Source organism: Dromiciops gliroides, chromosome 3 (genome assembly GCF_019393635.1).
Source record: "Dromiciops gliroides isolate mDroGli1 chromosome 3, mDroGli1.pri, whole genome shotgun sequence".
NCBI lineage: Eukaryota > Metazoa > Chordata > Mammalia > Microbiotheria > Microbiotheriidae > Dromiciops > Dromiciops gliroides.
Genome location: NC_057863.1, coordinates 551,604,084 through 551,624,819, shown reverse-complemented (window position 1 = coordinate 551,624,819; position 20,736 = coordinate 551,604,084). Strand labels below are relative to the sequence as shown.

The 20,736-nt window shown below is 42.6% G+C and overlaps 1 protein-coding gene across 1 annotated transcript in view; it reads left to right on the top strand.

Moving 5' to 3' along the window:
• TENM4 (teneurin transmembrane protein 4) overlaps positions 1-20,736 on the top strand; it is a 1,214,428-nt gene that overhangs the window by 1,030,003 nt on the left and 163,689 nt on the right. Inside the window, 1 exon segment of the mRNA XM_043992715.1 lies at positions 8,237-8,263. Coding sequence (XP_043848650.1) covers positions 8,237-8,263 — 27 coding nt within the window.

Sequence of the window (20,736 nt, the reverse complement as noted above, 5' to 3'; positions counted from 1 at the left end):
TTAGCTTTGAAAGTAGCAAATGTGCTTAATAATAACAACTCACTTTTAGGCACCATTTCAAGGTTTACACGAGAGGCAGTTTGGTTAGTTGATAGAGAGCTTGAAACCAGGAAGAACTGTGTTCAAATTCTGCTTCTAGGTTTGTGATCATGGGCACCTTTCCTTTTCATGTCCTGGACCTCTCTCTTAAGTCTGACTTGAGAAAGTGCTGACCAACATTGGCAGAGGAAATATCTTCATCCAGGGAATTGATCCAAAATTCTGGCCCTAAAAAAGCCCTCAGAAGTAGATAACAGTCCTTCAGTAAGCAGGCATTAAGCACCTACTATGCGCCAGGCACTGGGGATTTAAAAAGTAGATACACACTTATCATCATCCTAATTTTACAGATGATGAAACCAAGCCTCAGAGAGGGGAAGTGACTTGCCCAGAATCACACAGGTAGGAAATAGCAGAGCCAGTATTTGAAGCCAGGTGTCTTTGCACTGTGCCATGCTTACTCCCACTTCCCAAGGACTCTGGAGAAGTCCACTCCCTTTGAGAACCATTCTGTGTTGGTTGTGGGAGTGGTTGATTTGCCGGAATGAAGTGTTAGAAATTCAAAGAGCTTGGTTTCCCCCATTACATGGTATTTCATTATGGTCTCTACACTTCATCGCTGCCACAGTAGAGTTATTCCCTATAAAATGGATGTAGAAGCTGGTAATGACTACCTTAATTCAGAGGCCTCTGCGTGCCCCAGCAAGAGGTTGGAGCACTTGTTTGTTTAGATGTGGCAGTCATCTATAAACCGGGCCCATTGCCTTCATTCCTATGTTCCTTCCTAAAAGAATGAAAGGATGTGAAGAATTGGGGGTGCCTTATGACTAAGTCCTGAGTACAAAACATCCTGATATGAAGAAAAGGGTGTGTGTGTGTGTGTGTGTGTGTGTGTGTGTGTGTGTGAATGAATGTGTGAGGAGAGGAGCTGGGTTCGAATCTCAACTCTGCTCCTTGATACCTGTGGGAATATGGGTAAGTCATTTTCCCCATATGGACCTCAGTTTCCTCTTCTGTAAGATGAAGGGGTTGAACTAGATGGAGGAAAGGAAGGAAACAAGCATGTATTAAGCACCTTCCTTGTGTCAGGTGCTTTGAAATGTTATCCCAAAGTGCCTTACTATGCGAAGGGCTTTATAAATATTATCTCCTATTCTCTCAACAGCCATGGTAGCTAGGTGCTAGTATTTTCCCCATTTTACAGTTGAGAAAATTGAAGCAAGCAGGCATTAAGTGATTTGTCCAAGGTTACACAGCTAGTAAGTATCTGAGGCAGGATTTGAACTCAGGTCTTCCTTATTCCAGACTCAGCACTCTGTGCACTATGGCACCACTATAGCTGCCTTAGATGATCTTAAGATCTCTTCTAAATGCTATGATCCTCCCAGGTCCTACCATGTACAAGTCAAATTCTATGAGCCATAGTACCCTCCCAAAGCTGTTACGAGGAAAGTCTTTGTCAGCCCTATGTTTAGAAATAGGAGCAATTATCCTTCAATACTTAACTGTATGGCCACAAGAATGACGCATGTTAAAGGCGCATGGGGCTGGTTCCATGATTATCGAGGGCTCCTGTCTTTTATTTTTGAAATCAATGCGTGTTCTCAGTAAATGGGGCCTCTCCAAGATCCAGGCCATCTTGCATTTCTCTCCACCCAGCTTTATGCAGACATCAGCCCATTTCATAGGTATGTGAAAAGCAAAGGGATCCTTGAGCCCATCTAGTCCAGTCACGACATTTAACCCCTGCAGTTTATTATCGTCCTATTCTTTCATATACTTAGAGTAAGATTAATTGGTAATCTCTACCTTCTCTGAGCACAAATATGCATATCTCCATCTGTGAAACACAGTCTACCTACCACGGAAGGTAAAATGAGTTATTTTAGGCCACATCTCAAAACTGCTAGTAACATGGATAGATAGATGAAATAGCAAACCATTCCGATATCTTTGCCAAGAAAACTCCAAACAGGGTCACAGAAAGTCAACCACAGCTGAAATGACTCAACAACAAGGAGAAGGAAGGGGGTCCTATAGTCAAATTCCCACAGGAAAAGGTGGGAAACATATCTCCCCCCTTCTTAGGATGAATTTGTTTCTCTATTCTGGGAAACAATTGGGACCACAATATGTAATTTATCATGAGTTAATAATTTTGTTAGAAATAACAATAACTGGCCATCATATACCATTTATATGCTTTAGTTACAGAGTGTTTCACATACAGGATCTCGTTTCATCCCCACAACAACCCATGAGATTTTTAATGTGAATATTAGAATCCCTATCTCACAGATGAAGAAGAGGCTCAGAAAGGAGCATTGTAATCTCTCCCATTTGTGTACTGCTTTAAGGTTCACAAAATCCTGTCCTCATAGCACACCTGGGGGATAGGTGGTACACAAGTGTAATTTTCTGTGTTTTACAGATGAAAACATGGGGGCTCACACAAGTATAGGGTTTTTCGTTTTTGTTTTTGTTTTTGTTTTTTGCAGGGCAATGAGGGTTAAGTGACTTGCTGAGGGTCACACAGCTAGTAAGTGTCAAGTATCTGAGGTCAGATTTGAACTCAGGTCCTTCTGACTCCAGGGCAGGTGCTTTATCCACTGTGCCACCTAGCTGCCCCTACAAGTATAGTTTCTTGCCCTAAATTACTGGTAAATGGCAGCCCAAAGATTTGAACCCCAGGTTCCTGGCTCTAAACCCAGGGCCCTTTCCATAGCTTCCTCACCCAAAAATATGTTGCTTCTTAAAAAAAAGAAGAAAAGAAAGAAAAAGGACCTGTGCTAGCCCTTTATATTAAGTCATAGAAGATTACCATGACATATCAATTGATAATATCTTTAAAAATTCCAAGCCTTGACCCCAAACTGGTGGTTATTTGAGACAGTAGAGATAGTAAATTTCTCATTATGTGATAAACCCCAGTCTTTAAACCAGATTGACGTTAGGGAGTTGAGAACATAATCTCGCTCTGATATATGTCATGATTCCATGATTGAGTAACAGCAGACTTCCTGGTAGAGCGCAATCCACAAAGCAAAGCTGTGCTTTCTAAGGAAGACTTTCCCCCCTTAGGCCTGACAACTATCAGGTTTCACTTGTGCAAACCATAAGCCCTTATCTCTGAGTTCACCGTGTGGTATCAGTGACTGTAATAACCCTACATTTGACCTCACAGTAAACCTGCTGGGTCAGGACAGTTAGGGCACCTATGACCCAGCTGGGGAAGGAGAAGCTATACAGGGTTCTGGACAAACTTACCTTAAGCAGAGCAGTGTTTGACCAGATGAAGGCACCAGGAGATTTCAGTGTACGTCAGGTATCGATGCTAAATTAGAGGAATCAGCCTGAGGATAGAAACCCAAGAGCTCCCGGAATCTCGAGTTTCCTAGGGATGTTACAGATTATATAGCCCAATCTCCAGCCCTGATGCGTTGATTCCCTCAATAACGTCCCTGACAGTTGGTCATCCAGGCAGGATCCATTGACCTTTGCCTGCAAGATTGTGTGGCCTCAGATGCAGGACCTTAGAGGCCAGATGTAGCTGTCATTACCACTGGGACAAAGTCATCATCACCCAAACACTTTCATATTTCTTGTACCCAAGACCTCAGGTAGTTTATCAATCAACAAACATCTATTAAGCACCTCCTGCATACCAAAGCACTAAGCTATATGCTAGGGATACTTTTTTTTTTTTTTGGTGAGGCACTTGGGGTTAAGTGACTTGCCTAAGATCACACAACTAGTAAGTATCAAGTATCTGAGGCCGGATTTGAACTCAGGTCCTCCTGAATCCAGGGCCGGTGCTCTATCCACTATGCCACCTAGCTGCCCCTGGGATACATTTTTTTTTAAAATAACAAATCTCTACTCTCAAGGAACACACGTTCTATTGGAGACCTAGTTATGGTTAAAATCACTGAATTCAAGGATGTACCTTCCAAGAATGAAAAAATAAGTAAAGGAAAGAGAATTCTTGGATATCACCATAGAAGAAATATGTCTGAATTTATTGTACAGCTCCATTTTGTTAGTCTTATGATGGTAGAGTCAACTCTGACCCAAATAATCCGTACCATCATATACCTTAGAACTTTATTGGATCTCTCTAGATCATTAAGAACCCGGCTTAACTCAAGAATGGAGATCATTCAGTGTGGTTAATTTCAGTTCAACAAAAATTTATTAAACATTTAGTATGTGGTGACATAGAGCCCTGAACCAAGAGTTCAAATCTAGCCTTAGACACTTACTAGAGCTATGTGACCCTCAGCAAGTCACTTAAACTGTTTGCCTCAGCTTCCTCATCTAGCACCTACTTTCCATGGTTGTTATGCGAATCAAATGAGATCATTTTTGTAAAGCACTTAGCACGATACCTGGCACATTGTGCTACATAAATATTAGCTATTATTATTCCTATGTGCAAAATACAGAGCTAGATATTAAGGTTATAAAGATAGCACTGGCATAGCCCTCAAGGATCTTACTTTAAGGAGAATGCAAAATATATACCAATAAATATCATACAAGACGGAATATAATAAGAGCAGAGAAGAGATTGCCCCCCAAAAGTGATACGTGACAGTTTGATGAGGGAGAGATCACTGCAGCTAAGAAGGCTCAGGGCGGGTTTAATAATGAAAGAGGCGGCATGTGAACTAGGCCTTGATGGAAGAGAAGGATTTCAATAGGAACAGACAGTGAGGGATTAAATTCCAGGCCTAGGGGCCAGCCTGTGACAATGCAAGCAGGCAGAAGAGGTGAGGATGAGATAGGGGGACAGATATGGGAAGAGAAATATCATATATCAACCAAGTCTTCTAGCTGGTCAGTGTGGAGGTTGCACCAAGGCTGTGCTTGGTGTGGTGCATAAACAATCTTTCCTTTCCACTGATGCATTCCCAAAGATGCCAATCTCATACCAGCTACTTACTAAATATAGGGAACTATTAAAAAAAAAGCATAAGACTTGGCACAACAGAGAACTCGTCTCGGTACCAGAATCCTGAATTCAAATCCCAGTTCTGAAATTTTATGGATTACTTCACATAGCCAAGTCTTTTCAGTTCTTTGGGCCTCAGTGTCTTCATCTATGAAATAAGGCTATTTGTGTTTACACCATTTATCTCGCAAGATACTTATGAGGAAGGGCTTGCAAACCTGCAGGGGGAAAAAGCTATAAAAATGTGAGCTGTTGTTATTTTTATGAGGCAGCTAGGTGGTCCAGTGGAGAGACCATTAGATTTGGAATCAGAAAAACCCGACTTCACATCCTGTCTCAGACATCTACGAGTTGTATGTTCCTGAGCAAGTCACTTACCCTCCATCTGCCTCCATTTTCTCATCTGTAAAACAAGCATGATAGTAGCACCCCCCCACCAGGGTTGTCATGAAGTTAAAATGAGATAATATTTCTTAAGCACTCTGCAGAGCTTAAAAGGCTTTATAAATACAGGCTATTAGTATTTTGTGGGACCAGACAGTGGTCATGAGGTCAGATTAAAGCGGGAGACCCTTTCCTCCATGAACAGCTACTAATTTTAAAAATAGTCACAAACAGAACAACAGTAACAACACCATGGCATGTAAGAGTCGGAAAGGACCTGAGAGATCATGTAAACTTTTCTCATTTTACAGATGGGGAAACTGGGGTCCAAGAGGTCAAAGGAGTAGATCTTCTGGTAGTAACTTCTGGTAGTAACACAGGGCAGGAAATTCTTCCTAGATAGACTCAGGATTTCAGATTCCAGCATTTGATGCCAAAAGAACTTCCCTTGTCTCTTGCTCCCTAGTGCCACAGGTCTGTCACTTCCGCTTCTAGCCTAGAACCGGTGATCCTAGTTAAAAGGTAGATTAGCAGATGTTAAAAAACAGATAAGCATTTAATTAAGTCTTTTCCCCATGTATTCAGAAGAATTAACAGAATGCTGAAAAAAAGAGAGAACTTTAGGAAAAAAAAGTAGATGATGTTTTAGATAAGGAACAAAGATTTTATATATATATATATATATATATATATATATATATATATATATATATATGTAATTCCAGGGAACCTCTAGAACTAAGATCTTGACAGGCCAGAGAAGGGGCAAATCTAATAAGAGGAATTTTACTAAGAGCAAATGTTAAGTCTTATGCTTGGGATCAAAAAATCAACTGTGCCAATATGAGGTAGAGAAGGAATAAGTAAATGAGGATCTGTGGATTTTAGCGGACTGCAAATTCATTACAAACTGACAGGGAAACTTTGCAGCCAAAAAAAGTGCTGCTTTGGTGTGTGGCTAGATTAAGAGAGGCAGAGATGAGAAGGGAGGTGATAGTCCTGCTGTACTACCCCACCCTGGTCGGACTCAGTCTAAAGTGTGGTGATCAAGCCCAAGTGCCCTGTTTTAGGAAGGAGGGTGACAACCTGGACCCCATCCATTGTAGGGTCATCAGAATGATTGGAGAAAGGAAGATTTGATGGACCAGCTTCCTTAGGGGTAATCAGTTCCCCCTCACTGCAGACTTTCAGGTAGAGGTTAGAAAACCACTTTTTACAGCTGTTATAGGGAGGGTTGTTATTTAGCCATTCATGAGAGCAGACGCTCTCTTCAGTCCCTTCCCAGGTCTGAGATTCTATGATTCTGGAGAGATGTATCTTATCTTCCCTTGGAATCTTAAAAGAAGATTTCTATTTCTTTTTTAATTACATCTCCAGAATCTTTTGTCAATCCTGAATTTGGGTGACAATTAAATATGTTTGTCCAGATGTGTTCCCTGAGGTTCCATGGTCACTGGGGTATTGTTGATGGTGTCCTGCTTAATCCAGAATCCTATTTATAGTAGGAGAATTGCAGACTTGAGCATGAGAAGTCATCTGGTTCAAACCTCATTTAGAGCACAGATCTCACCAGCACCATCCCCAGTGATGAGCTAAAGCACAGTGTCCGAGCAGCTACGGCCCATTCAAACTGTTATATGCAGCCAGATTCAAAAGCCCCACAGGAAACCCTGCATCTAGCAAACAAAACCAACACCATTTATGAGGCACCTACTGTGTGCCTGATGCTAGGTAGATACACCTACAATGAATGAATCGATCCTTATTCTCAAGATTATATTCTCTTGGGGGAGACCACATATACACTTATAAATAGAGAAAGAGTAAAATATAAGAGAAAGAAAATGAAATACAGTGGAGGGAGGGGGCACTAATAGTTGAGGGGCTCAGGGAAGCCACACAACTGGTGTGTGGCAGAGGCCAGACGTGACCCCAAGTCCCGAGTTGGACATGACTGAAACAACTCCAAAACAGCTCCTGGCTCCAGATCCCATGCTCTTTCCACTTTGCCTCTATCTAGAGATGTTCCTTTTCTATGTGATGGAAATAATTTATAATTATGCACTTTATGTTTACAAAGCACATTGAATCCTCATGGCTACCCTCTTGGGCAGACAGGGCAGGGATGACTATAGATGGGGATTCTTAAACTCAGGTTAATTGATGGACAGAGGCCTCATAACTGGTAAGTGTCTGAACTGATATCTGAGTCTTTCCAAAGTCAAGTCCAAGCCTTGGCCACTAACTTTCCCAGAATTCCCACCATGGCTCCCATTCATCAAGAGAGTGGAGGTGGGACCAGCTAGGTGGCACAGTGGATAAAGCACCAGCCTTGGATTCAGGAGGACCTGAGTTCAAATCTGGCCTCAGACACTTGACACTTGCTAGCTGTGTGGCCCTGGGCAAGTCACTTAACCCCCATTGCCCCACCAAAAAAAAAAAGAATTTTAAAAAGAGAGACCTCCAGAGTCCAGCCGGTCTCTCCCCTGGCATTGGCATTGGCAGCAAGGGCCAGCTCTGAGGGGAAGCCACACCTGCCTTGTTCTACTGCTGCTTCTGCTCCTCCCCATTCCTGCCTTCCATTCATTTCCATTCATGTGTGTTTGATTTCCTGCTGTTCTGATCACGTTCCCAAAGTCAGAGTGGATGGGTGAGAAACCTCTCCCCTGGGGCCCTGCTCTTCTGCCCAGCCTCTATTTCTCAATGCTGTTGGTCGATGCTCTTCCTCCTGGGACAGAGGTACATTCTGATGCTGTTGGCCAAGTTTCCTCTTCCTCTGTAACACCTGCATTGTCTTGTGATGGGCAATATGACACTTACTCAACCCTACCTTAAATGTCCTGTCTTTTATTTCCCAAGCTCACTATCTGGATAAGGTAGTGAAAGGTATGGTCTTCCTTCCTCTATTTTCCTGTTGTCTTTGTGCGTGTGCGTGTGTGTGTGTGTGTGTGTTATGGATAATTGTATAGATAATAATCGATATACATCCCCATGAACCTACCACCTCCAGGCTGCCCTAACCCCATTGTAGACACGGAGGTCTCAGTCCCATGGGGGTGGTATGCCTGGAGCGCTACTCATTTCCCAGGTGCTCTGGTCTCTGTGGAATGCTACCACCACATCTATGTCCTTTACTCTCCATGACCCCAATCCCCCACTCCTTTTTCCACCCATCTTTTACCATTCCTCCCATTCCCCACCTCCCCTGACCAAGGTCATCAGAATTGAAATATTAGGAGCAGGGGGTGTGGATTGAAAGGGGAAGAAACCTCAGGAGAGTTGAAAAGATCCTGAGAGCAGTGTCTCCATCATTTTGTGGTATCATTCCTTTTCCCCTAAAGAAATAACTGGCTTTGGGATATCTTACCTTACAAATGGCTGGTATAACACTAATTAAGAGTTGTGGTCCCCAGGCCCTGGGTCAGAATGTGTGTTATTTTTCCCTTCTCATTTGCCTATCGACGATGATTAGATAACTCCCTGTTTCCCAAACAGATCTTATTTCTCCAAGATTCACTTCTCTGGGAAGCTCAGGTATTTGAGCACTAACATTTAATTGGAAGTTTCAGTTCATTAGCCAGTTTAATTTATGAAATTGTAATTGCAATGGCCAAATTGGCTTTTAATTAGAAATATCGACTGCCATTTCAAACTGTGGTAATGACTTGGAAGAAAAGTGAAGGCACTAAAATTTTTCATAGGGGAGTTTCTTCTTTACATTAGAGGAGGGGGACAGTGAGGCAGGTTAGTCATGGTAATCAAAGTGCCTGTAGGTTTGAGGGTAGCTAGAACAGCATCACGATACTTAGTGACTTGCCAAGATCACACAATGACTTAAATGCATTAACTGAACATGAACAGCAAGGGTATTTTATCATAGACTCTCTGACATTCAGCACTGGAAGAGGAGAGACCTTTGAATGGAGAATGTTAGAGGTGGAAGGGCCTTAGAACAGGGAATGTTTAAGCCCCAAGGGACTTGAAGATGGCAGACATGAAAGAGACCTTACAACATCGGATGCCGAAACACAGAAAATGTGTTGTCAGACCTGGGAAGGATCTTAGGACCGCAAATGTTAAAACACATAATATTAGTCCCAGAAGGACATTAGAGGCCACCCACTCAACTCCTCATTCCATAGAAGAGCAAACTGAGCCTTCCAGAAAGGTTAAGTGACTTGTTCCAAATTGTAGAGTAACTAAGTCGCACAGCTAGAATTTGAACCTCTGCCCCCTGTTTTCCTACTCTATTACAATATGATGCTTCTAAACTCAGGTCACGTAGTTAGGTTCAAAACCATGACTCAAAACCAGGGTTCCAGAGCCATCTATATCCTATCCTACGTTGTTTCCTAAGACTTCCTATCTTGACTTCCAAGGTACTATTGGATAGTGCACAAGGTGTCCCAAAAGTCTTAGTGCCCTTTTTTAGGCTGGTGAGACTTAAAACAGCCCTGACTTGGGGGACACTCTGTAGTTATTGGTACCTGTATCATATCCCTCAACAGACTGTACATTCTATGAGGGGAATGGCCAAGTTTTAACTCAATGTTTTATCTTCCCCAGTGTCTTTAAATGTTTTAGATATAATAGTTGCTGAATAAATATTTACTAAATTTTGACCCTAGATAAACCCAGTCTCATAAAGTAAAATTGAACTAGCATAAATACATCTTTCCCATCTTTACCTTGATTGGAGGATGAGAGAGGTGAGATATTAGCAGCATAAACTAATAGATGTAATTTAGTTTTACTTAACTGGGTGGTTTTTTAAATGAGAGAAGGCTCAATGTGTGGGGAATCAAGAAAGATATTCTAAAATGACCAATAAAAATAAAAGGCATCAGTGCAATTAAATTGAAAAAACAACTCAGGAAAGTTAATGCCCTTGAAACTTTTTTTAAAAAAATAGTTCATTCTATCATAATATTTAGAGCTAGACAAGACCTTAGGGAGACTCTAGTCCAATCTGGTCCTTTTCATTTTACAGATGAGAAAACTAAGATCTGATGTCATTGGTCCAACAAAGTACACTAGGGGCCAGAATGCCTGCGTTTGTCTTCTGGCAAGTGAATTGGACTTAAGAGGCAGAGTTGTGCAGTCACCAGCCTCACTCTGCTCCTGAGTCTAGTGGCAAGATATAGGTCAGAAGGACCCAGCAGTATCCCTGGATGCAGTGGGAGCCCTTGGCCTTTGTAAGCTAAGGTCTTCCCAGGTCTCAGTTTGTTGTGCTCTCTCAACTGCCTAATGAAGGACCCTTCACAAGGATGAAATAATGATAACAACACCAAACATTTTATACACTCCAAAGTACTTCCAAGCCAGCCCTCTAAGATAGCAAGAGGAGGTGCTCTTAATTGGCATTTAACAGAAGAGGAAACTGAGGCTCTTAATTCAGAGACCTCCATGAATCCAAGCATGAGGGGGGAAGATTTGTTTATTCATTCATTCATTCTAGAACACTGTGGGTAGGAGCAGTGATTTCTAAGGTCCCTTCTAGCTCTGACATCCTCTGTTCTAAGGGCCATTAGAATGTGTTTGAGGTGTGAATGAGCTTTAGTAGTAGCACAGAGGATATTGCTTTGAGAGCTGTACTGTCACTTTGCAAGAAGCAGCTTCGTTTTATAGGCCCCTTACCATTCTATGAGTCTATGCTCTCGGGACCATTCCAGTTCTGACAGTCTGTGAGTCTGTGAATAAAACACTTGAACATCCATTGTTTCTTTTGATTCTCACAACAGCCCTGTAAGGTAGGTAGGGTAAGTATTGTTATTGATCCGTGATCAGATGTTCATGAAGCACTGCCTTTGTTCTCCTCTCTATCATCAACACTTGGGGGAGGGGGATGCACCTGCTTTAGTCTATGTGCTCATGTCTAATAGAAGGATGTGACATGAGCATAGATATTAAGATCCTGCTACTTTTTAGTTCATTCGCAAAAAAAAAAAAAAAGTGAAACGACGTAGGAAATCCATAAGTTCATGAAATTAGAGCTGGAAGGGACACAAGAAGCTATCAGTTCCAATAGCCTGATTTTACAGATGAAGAAACTGAGGCATGGGAAAGTTAAATGACTTGTCCATCGCACAACTAGTAAGGTCATTCATCGCATCCTTCCTCATCCTTTCTGTCTTTCCTCTTGCCTCCAGAAACAAGGAACACACCATGCATAAGTCAGCCAGTTAAAACTTTAGGACATCTCTGTTGAGAAGTTCTGAAAGGTTACTTGGAGAATAGGAAAGCAATACAGTACTGAAGAACAGCTGTATCATTGTGATTTCTCTGACAAGTGTCACTGCCCTCTTGGGAAGGTATAAACAAGCAAAGCATACGTGTAGATAGCTAGCTAGGTCGAGCGTCTTCAGCTACACCGGGGACAGAGAAGACAGCCTCCCATGTGAGGGAGCATCCTACAGTATGGAACGCTGTCTGCCTTTGAGTCAGGAGGCCTGGGTTTGAATTTCCACTCCGCCACTTTCTGTGCGACACCCAGCAAGTCACGTCTCCTCTCTCAGCCACAGTTGTTTTCTCTCTAAAATGAGGAAGAAGGGGGCAGGGGTCTCCAAGGTCCCGTAGAGCCCTGACATTCTGTGGTTTGTCATTTAAAGAACTCCCTTTCTTTGGAAAAGTTCAGCCCTTTTCTAAACTTTAAATGCGCATTCTTTTGGCCAAATGCCTAGCACTAGCCTTTCTAGAAGAGCTTGTTAATGTCACTTTGGCTCTGAATAATTGATGAGTTTGAGCTTTGGGGTTTGGATGAGCCTCAGTACTGGTTCAGAGGATATTGCTTTGAAAGCCCGTCTGTCATTTTGGAAGAAGTTGCTTCATGCTGCCAACCAAGGGCTGGGGCGAATTTCTGAAGTAATAGTAATAACGGTGATGAGGAGAGCTGACATTTACGTAACAGTATGCAATTACGCTAAGAGCCTCCTCTGATGCTTATTGGTGGCATGGAAGTGACCCTGGGCTCTATTCCAGTGAATAGACAGACCCAAGCGCAGTCGAACCTAGGAAGCTAGATGGGTTTTGAGATCTGGGCCCTGGGGTAGACTGGGTGTTGGCTGTCTAAGAACCAGCTGGGCTGAGAGACAACAGGCTTGATCACAGAAGGCTGGCCACCAAGGGATGGCATATCTTCCCCACTGCAACTCATACAAATTTTGTCTACAAAATCATGAAGGAGATACAGTTTGCATGGGCAGAGGGAATAGCCATGGGGGAAATTAATGGACCCTTGACATTTCAAAGTTACCCAGCTGATGATATCCTTCATCTTATTTAACTCTCACCACATACACGTCCCTGTAAGGTAAAAACCTCTATTTAAAGATGAAGACTAGGGCAGCTAGGTGGCGCAGTGGATAAAGCACTGGCCCTGGATTCAAGAGGACCTGAGTTCAAATCCAGCCTCAGACACTTGACACTTACTAGCTGTGTGATCCTGGGCAAGTCACTTAACCCTCATTGCCCCTCAAAAACAAACAAAACAAAACAAACAAACAAAAAATAAATGAAGATGAAGACTTAGCATACTTAAACAACCAGCCTCACACAATGAATAAATGGTGGAGTCTGTATTCAAGCCCATTGCTATTTTTTCACTATGAAACAAGCTCCAAGGTAAAAGTGGATCTAATTCAGCTTGCAAGTGCTTTGTTTCAAAGAAATTCTGTGGAAGAACTCTTAAGGTCTCAACAGTTACGAAGTCATAACATGGTCCGTAACAACTCCCCCTTAAGTCAGTTTTAAGACCGTGGGGTGTGTGTTCCTGCCATAGCAGGCTTTTTTTCAGAGTTCCTCCAATTAGAATGCCTTTCAGCCTTTTGCAAAGAGGACCCTACATAGAACACATTTGACTAACATAATATACCTTCAACAGGTAACATACTTACTTGAGCTCTTTGAAAAACAATAGAATGTCGGAGCTAGGAGGGCCCTTAGAACACAGAATGTTGGGAGGTTCCTTAGTACAGAGACTGTCAGGGCTGGTAGGGGCCTTGGAACACAGAATGTCAGGGCTGGGAGGGGCCTTGGAACACAGAATGTCAGGGCTAGAACAGACCTTAGAAGGAGCTTTAGAACAGAGAATGTCAAAGCTGAGATAGACCTTAGAACAGAGAATAACAGAGATGAAGGAGCCTTAGAACACAGAATGTCAGAGACTAAAGGAACCTTAGAACACAGAATGTCAGAGCTAGGAGGAGCCTTAGAGACCATCCAGTTCAACCCCCTCATTTTATAGACAAGGAAACCAGGACACTGAGAAGTGAGTCAACTTGCCTAAAGTCCCACCCCGATAAGAAGTTGATCTGAGACTTGAACCCAGCTCTTCTGATTCCAAGTTCATTGCTATTATCACACTGCCTCTGATGTTCATTAAGACAAGGAGATCAGCTGCTACTTATATTATCCCAGTGATGATGATGATAATGCAGTAGCATTTCCCCCTGAATCACGCAGATAATGGCCTCTTGTTTCCTGCACCACTCTGTCCCACTCGCCCCCTGAGCTTCCTGGGACAGCTGAGGAAATCAAATGCCCTCTGTTCAGAGCCTTGTAGAGGCGAAAGAAAGCAATTTGCCAATTACTCATTTTAAGATCAGGCCTTCTCTCCCCCAAGACCAATTTCAAGTCGAAATGAGGCTTAACTGAAAGAAAGTCCCAGCTGTAGGAAAGAAATTTATAATTGGGACTAATTGGGGAAAGGGAGGTGGGGGATGGTAACTGCTCAGATCATTAACAGTAACTGAGTCTGGCTACCAAACCCAAACAGCTGGGCAATTACCTATGAATGCTCTTTAGTGCCCCTGATCCCACTTTCTTCCCCCAGAACAGCTGGTTCATTCTTACTTGGCTTGTCCATGGACAGATTCTGTGGTGGGAGCTCATGGATGGTCTTCTCCCCCTCAGGCCTTCTTCAACTTTTAGAAGTCTTATATGCCGTAGATGTGCTTCTGAGCCTAGGAAGATGGCAGCCTTGCCACTGACTAGCCATATGACCGTGGCCAAGTCTCTTCCTTTCTCTAAAGCTTCAGGGTCCTCTGTAGGATGAAGGAAGTAGACCAGATGGTCCCAAAGGTCTCCTCTGGTTCTAGTATTCCATTCCAATTCAACAAATATTTATGACAGTATGCTCTTTTCCCCCTAACATTCTGTATTCTAAAATTCTTAACAACTCTAATGTCCTGTTATGTCTTTTAACATTGGATATTCTAAGGTCCTTCCTAGAACACACATTCTGTGTCTAGTGCTTCAACTTCCTTTGCTCTCACATTTTATGAATCTCTGAATTCAGTACTGGCTGATTATGTTTGATATTTTGAAATCTCGTCTAAATTTAGAGGTGAAAACCTGTGGTTCCCAATGATGGTCTTTAACCCATTCTAGTGGTGGGCATACAGTAAGTCCTCAGTAAGCACCTGGCAGTTTGAATAGAATTCACACTAGCGAGATTCTCCCAGAATCACAGAACATTAGAACAGGAACAGTCCGTAGAAGTCATCTAGTCCAAGCCTCTTATTTTACATTTAGGAAACTATGATTCAGAGAAGAGCCCATCAGCTAGCCCTGGAAGTCCCAGAGCTCTGCTTCTAACAGTGCCCCTAAGGTGTCAGGCAGGAGGCCTGGGGAGGTAAATGAGTCTGAACAAGAACAAAAGCTTAATAATAAGAAGAGCAAGATAGTCCTATAGTGTTTGATATAAACAGAATTATTTACGTGTTCCCTCACCCAATCCTCACAGTAAACTTCTGATCCTTTCTAGCTTTTGAGCCTGTGGTTCTAAAATAAGAATAAACATTATCATTCCCATTTTGTGGATGAGAAGACTGAAGCTCAGGGAAGATAAAAGGATTTTATGGATTCAAAGGTGATATCAGAACCAGGACTCAAACTTTTAAAAATTGCCAAAGTAGAATGAAATCAGAGCATGAATGTAACAGATGCAGCCTGTTTCAGTTTGAGGGACAGCTATAGCCATTGGGAGCCCAAGTCTGCCTTTAAACTTTCACCTAATTCTGCCTGTCAGGACCAAGAAGAAGAATTCTAATAATGACCCATCCCCATGATAGCTCTTTAGATATATGTCTCTAGCCATCATCCTCCCTCGCACTCCCAGTCTTCTCTTCCCCAAAGTCAACACCCCAGTTCCTCCAAACCATCTCCATACAGCATAACCTCTTAGATTCCTTGTTTTATTTTTCTTCAAATAACTTTAGCCTGTGTTCACCCTATAAGTTGTTGATTCATTCAACATAAATAAAAACCATTGGATTTGTATTCAGAGCTGAGTTGGAATCCTGGCTATGCCTCTTATTATCTACATGACCTTGAATGAGGGATTCCCCCCCTTTTTTGAGGGCAGGGCAATGAGGATTAAGTGACTTGCCCTGGGTCACACAGCTAATAAGTGTCAAGTCTCTGAGGCCAGACTTGAACTCAGGTACTCTTGGATCTAGGGCCCGTGCTTTATCCACTGTGTCACCTAGCTGTCCCCTGGATGTCCCCCTTTTGATCCTTACTTTCCTCTTCCATAAAACAGGGTCATAAAAAGGAAGTTTTGCAAACCATTGATGTGCTGCAGAAATGTCCCCTCATTAGATTCAGCAAAAAGAATGCTAGATTTTGCAGTGGTAGAAGCTGAGTTCACATTCTCTCTCTGCTACTCACAACACAGGTATCCTTGAGCAGGCCACATACCTCGCTTCCTCATCTTCCAAGTTGGGGAGGTTGGACCAGATGGCCTCTGAGGTACCTTTCTACTCTAAGCTTGTGATCCTATGTTCTTTGATTTACTGAGGTCCTTCCACGTGCATAGTTTTGTGCTAGTTATTGGGGAGGATACAAAAGATAAACAAGGTCAAATGCATGGATATAGGAATAGACATAGACACAAAGAACTATGTGCACAAATCTAGTGGGAGAGTGGAAGGGGAGTAAAGAATGCTATTCAGGCTGATGAGGGAATGAATGATTATTTCCACCTGAGATTATTAAGAGGCATTCAGAGAGGGCACTGGATGGTAGAGTGGAGATTAACAGGTAAAGAGAAGACATTATAGCTTAGGGAAAGCCGTAAAGTGGTTTGATTTACCTATTATTAGATGTTACTATAGAATATAATCATTTGCTCAACAACATGAGTAATAAATTAATCGACAAGTATTTATAAAATGTGCCAAGTGCTGAAGATACAAATACAAAGGATAAAACCATCCCTGCTACTGCATTTCAGCCTGCTATCTTCTTCCATGGATCCAAGGCCAAAAGACCATCATGGGTGACCACAAGTTTTCACCTCTAAAGTTATGCAGGATTTCAAAATATCAAGCATAGCTACCGAGCCATGAGAGCAGTTCACATTTCTATAATGCTTTAAGTGGTTTACCTACATTATCTTTTTATCCTTTATCCATCCTTATAGTGATAATAACATAGTGCTTTAATTCATAGAAAGCAGAGCCAGGATTTACAATAAGGTGTCCTTGTCTCCAAATAGAATGTTGGGGTTTTTTTCCTGCTTTGCCAAATCACTTCACAACCTCCTCCCGAGGAGGAAGAGACTATGGGTTGGTTCTATGATTATTCTTTCACATAGTAAGCAATTAAAGCCCAGAGCCTGCCCACAATCACACGGCCAAAGAAGTGTCAGAACTGGCCCTCCAGATCCAGCCCCTGACTCCCAGGCTCCTGTTCTTCTCTGCCTTCTCACTCTTTGCAACCCTAAGGGACACAGACAACTTACCACTTAGAGTGGTATAGGTTTCTTCAACTATTCTACTAGCAAACATTCACTGAGCATCTCCTCTGTGCTCTGTCTGGGGCTAGTCCGGGAGGGACATAGACAAGAAACATAAGATCCTTTGTCTTGAAGGAGTTTACATTCCATCTTGGGATAACAGATTAGCACATTCTAATGGCTTACATAACCTTTTTGGTCCTCAGTTTCTCATTTGTAAAAGGAAGGGGTTGGAGTCAATGGTCCATCTCTAAACCTATGATTCTCCCATAAGAAAAAATATACATTGGGGCAGCTAGGTGGCACAGTGCCCTAGATTCAGGAGGACCTGAGTTCAAATCTGACCTCAGATACTTGACACTTAACTAGCTGTGTGACCCTGGGCAAGTCACTTAACCCCCATTGCCTCACAAAAAAAAAAGAAAAAATATATATACATTAACAATAATAATAGCACTTTTCTATACCTCAGCAGCTAGGTGGCTCAGGGGATAGAGTGCCAGACCTAGAGTCAGGAAGATGAGACATTTACTAACTGTGTGATCCCAGGCAAGTCACCTAACCATGTCTGCCTCAGTATCTTATCTGTAAAATTGAGCTGGAGAAGGAAATGGCAAACCACTCCAGTATCTTTGCCAAGAAAACCCCATATGGGATCACAAAGAGTCGAAAATGACTGAAAATTTAATGATGGAGTCAGTGATCCAACTCTAAACCTGGTTACCTGGTTCGCCCATAATAATATACACAAACAATACTAATATCACTCTTCTATACATCTTTAAGGTTCACAAGATACTTTCTTCAAAACCACTTGAGATCAGTATGTACAAATTGTGGTCCCCAATTTATAGATGAAGAAACTGATGACTAGAAAAGTCCAATTACATATCCAAGTATCTGCTCTGTGCCCAGGCCATGTTCTAAGTGCTAGGAATATGAATAATGAGAAAAACAGTCCCTGTCCATTAGCACGCAGCTGTTAAGTGCCCAAACCACGAATCCAGTGCTCTTTTCATCACACAAATGCTAAGCTTTGTAGTACCAGGGGAGTTGAGAGGAAAGAGGAACAAAAGCGAATCCATTTTTATCGGGGGAAAATGTGGGGTTTTTTTGAAGGTAGCTGGCCTGGCCTGGCAATCGGGATGCCCACATTCTGGACCCAGCTCTACAATTGAATAGCTGTGGGATCTTGGCAGATCCCTTCTCCCAGGATTTCAGTTCCCTCATCTATAAAATGAGGAAGGAGAGTGGGGCGGCTAGGTGGCGCAGTGGATAAAGCACCGGCCCTGGATTCAGGAGTACCTGAGTTCAAATCCGGCCTCAGACACTTGACACTTACTAGCTGTGTGACCCTGGGCAAGTCACTTAACCCCCATTGCCCTGCAAAAAAAAAAAAAAATGAGGAAGGAGAGAGGATAGTAATTCTCTGTTCTGTGGTGCCTGCCAGTTCTGATACTCTACATTTTCTGTTCTAAGGTGCCCCCAGCCCCCTCACTCTCCAGGTCACTTAGTAATCTAAGGAAGAAACCAAAGTTCAGACCAGTCTTACTTCATATTTTCTACTCTCATGCAGTCAGCTAACATTTAGTAAGTACCTACTATGAAGATACAAAGAAAGGCAAAAACAGCTCACTCCCTTAAGGAGCTCACAGTCTAATGAGGGAGACAACACGAAGACAGCTATGTACAAACAAGATAAATACATGATAAATTGGAGATAATCAACAGAGGGAAAACACTAGCATTAATGGGACTAGGGGAAAGGCTCTTTATATAAGACAGGAGTCTAGCCGAGACTTCACACAAGCCAGTGAAACCAGGAGGATGAGATGAGGACGAGCAGAGTCAGGGTTGAGGGCCAGCCAGTGAAAATGCTGCTTGTCGGATTACCATTACAGATCTCTACCCAAAGCAGAGACCATCGGCTGCCAAGAATAGCAATTGTAGGAAATCAAAGTGATTTACCCAGGTGTCCTTTTAACTGTCTACCCTCCTGTGGTACTTGAGAGCATTGCATATTAATAATCTGTGTCATATATTTTCTGTAGAGTACTTTTTAAAAATCTGGTTGATATAAAATTTTAAAGGAGGCCTATCTGTTTGAACTCAAGTGCTCAGATGATTCATTCATTCAGCAAATATTGACACACTGTCTCCTATGAGAAGGGTTTGCCGCTACCTTCTGAGGGAGAAGCAGAGGTGGATACAGCTGGGCCTTGCTCTCAAGGAGCTCATTAATAGCCTATAGGAATAAGACAGGAACACCCAGGGCAAAAATACAGAGCAGAACATGGTGAGTTCATAAACCAGGCATAAAGTAATTGAATCCTAGAATGTTAGGGTAGCAGGGTCCTATTCCACCCCCTTTTCACACATCAAGAAACTAAGGCTGGAGTGATGAAGCAGCTTGTCTGGGGTTACAGAATGAGTTAGTGTCGAGGCTGGAATTAGAATCTCTGCTGGAATCCTGACTCCCAAGACAACATTCAAGAGATTAGAGTATTTCCTCCATGCCTCAGTGCTCTTTGTTCTGGGTTTTGCTTTGGACATTGGATTTAATGTAACAAGTACAGGGACAAAGTTGGCCCTGTAGCACACATAGCCCTGATCCTAGAGTCAGAAAGACTCATCATCCTGAGTTTAAATCCAGCCTCAGACATTTCCTAGCTGTGTGACCCTGGACAAGTCACTTCACCCTGTTTGCCTCAGTTTCCTCATCTGTCAAATGAGCTGGAGAAGGAAATGGCAAACTGCTCCAGGATCTTTGCCAAGAAAACCCCAAATTGGGTCATGAAGAGTTGTACCTATCCTAACAATAACAACAAAAGTACCTTTTCTAAGAGTAGTTTGTAGGAACAATTGTGTAGCAGGGAACTGACTGGATGCTGACCTTCTAAGGACACGTCATCCATATACAAACTATGAGACAGCATTTGTTTCCTGAATGGAAGGATCAGGGGAGACACGGAGAGAGTGACATTTGAGATGACTTATCTGAGACAGGATGGTTAGTTTTGAGCTTTCTGTCTTGCTGTAGATTCCAAGTCCCCTCTTCCTCTCCCTGTCTCTTTGCCCCCCCCCCAGCCCATTTACACATTCAGGAATTGGATCAGCCTGGGGATTGACCTTTTTAAAAAATCTAGTTGATATAAAAATTTCAAAGCAGCCTTATTTGACCACTCGGGGAGTAAAAAAGATCTCATCTTTGGAAGTGACATCCCTGTGGCAATGGAGTAAGACCATTCCTGCACCCAAACTCATCCTGAATCAGCACACCCTGAATGAGTCTGGCTGGACTTGAACTTCCAGGCATTTCTGGCTTAGCAGGTGATGCGGAATCATCACCAAGGACATAAACAAGAGAGAACAGGATGAGTGCATATGAACCTATTCATTACCCAAGAATATATACAAGGAAACACGTACCTCTCGCTAGCCATGTGCTCTTGGGCAAGTTGCCTTAACTTTGGGCATCAGTTCCCCTCATCTGTTAAATGGGGATAATAACACTAGAACTCTCCGCTTAACAGTGTTGTCATGAAGAAAGCGCCATACAAAATGTACAATGCTGTATAGATGTGAGTCATGTTTGCTTTTGTGGTTGACCTAGCAAGCACCG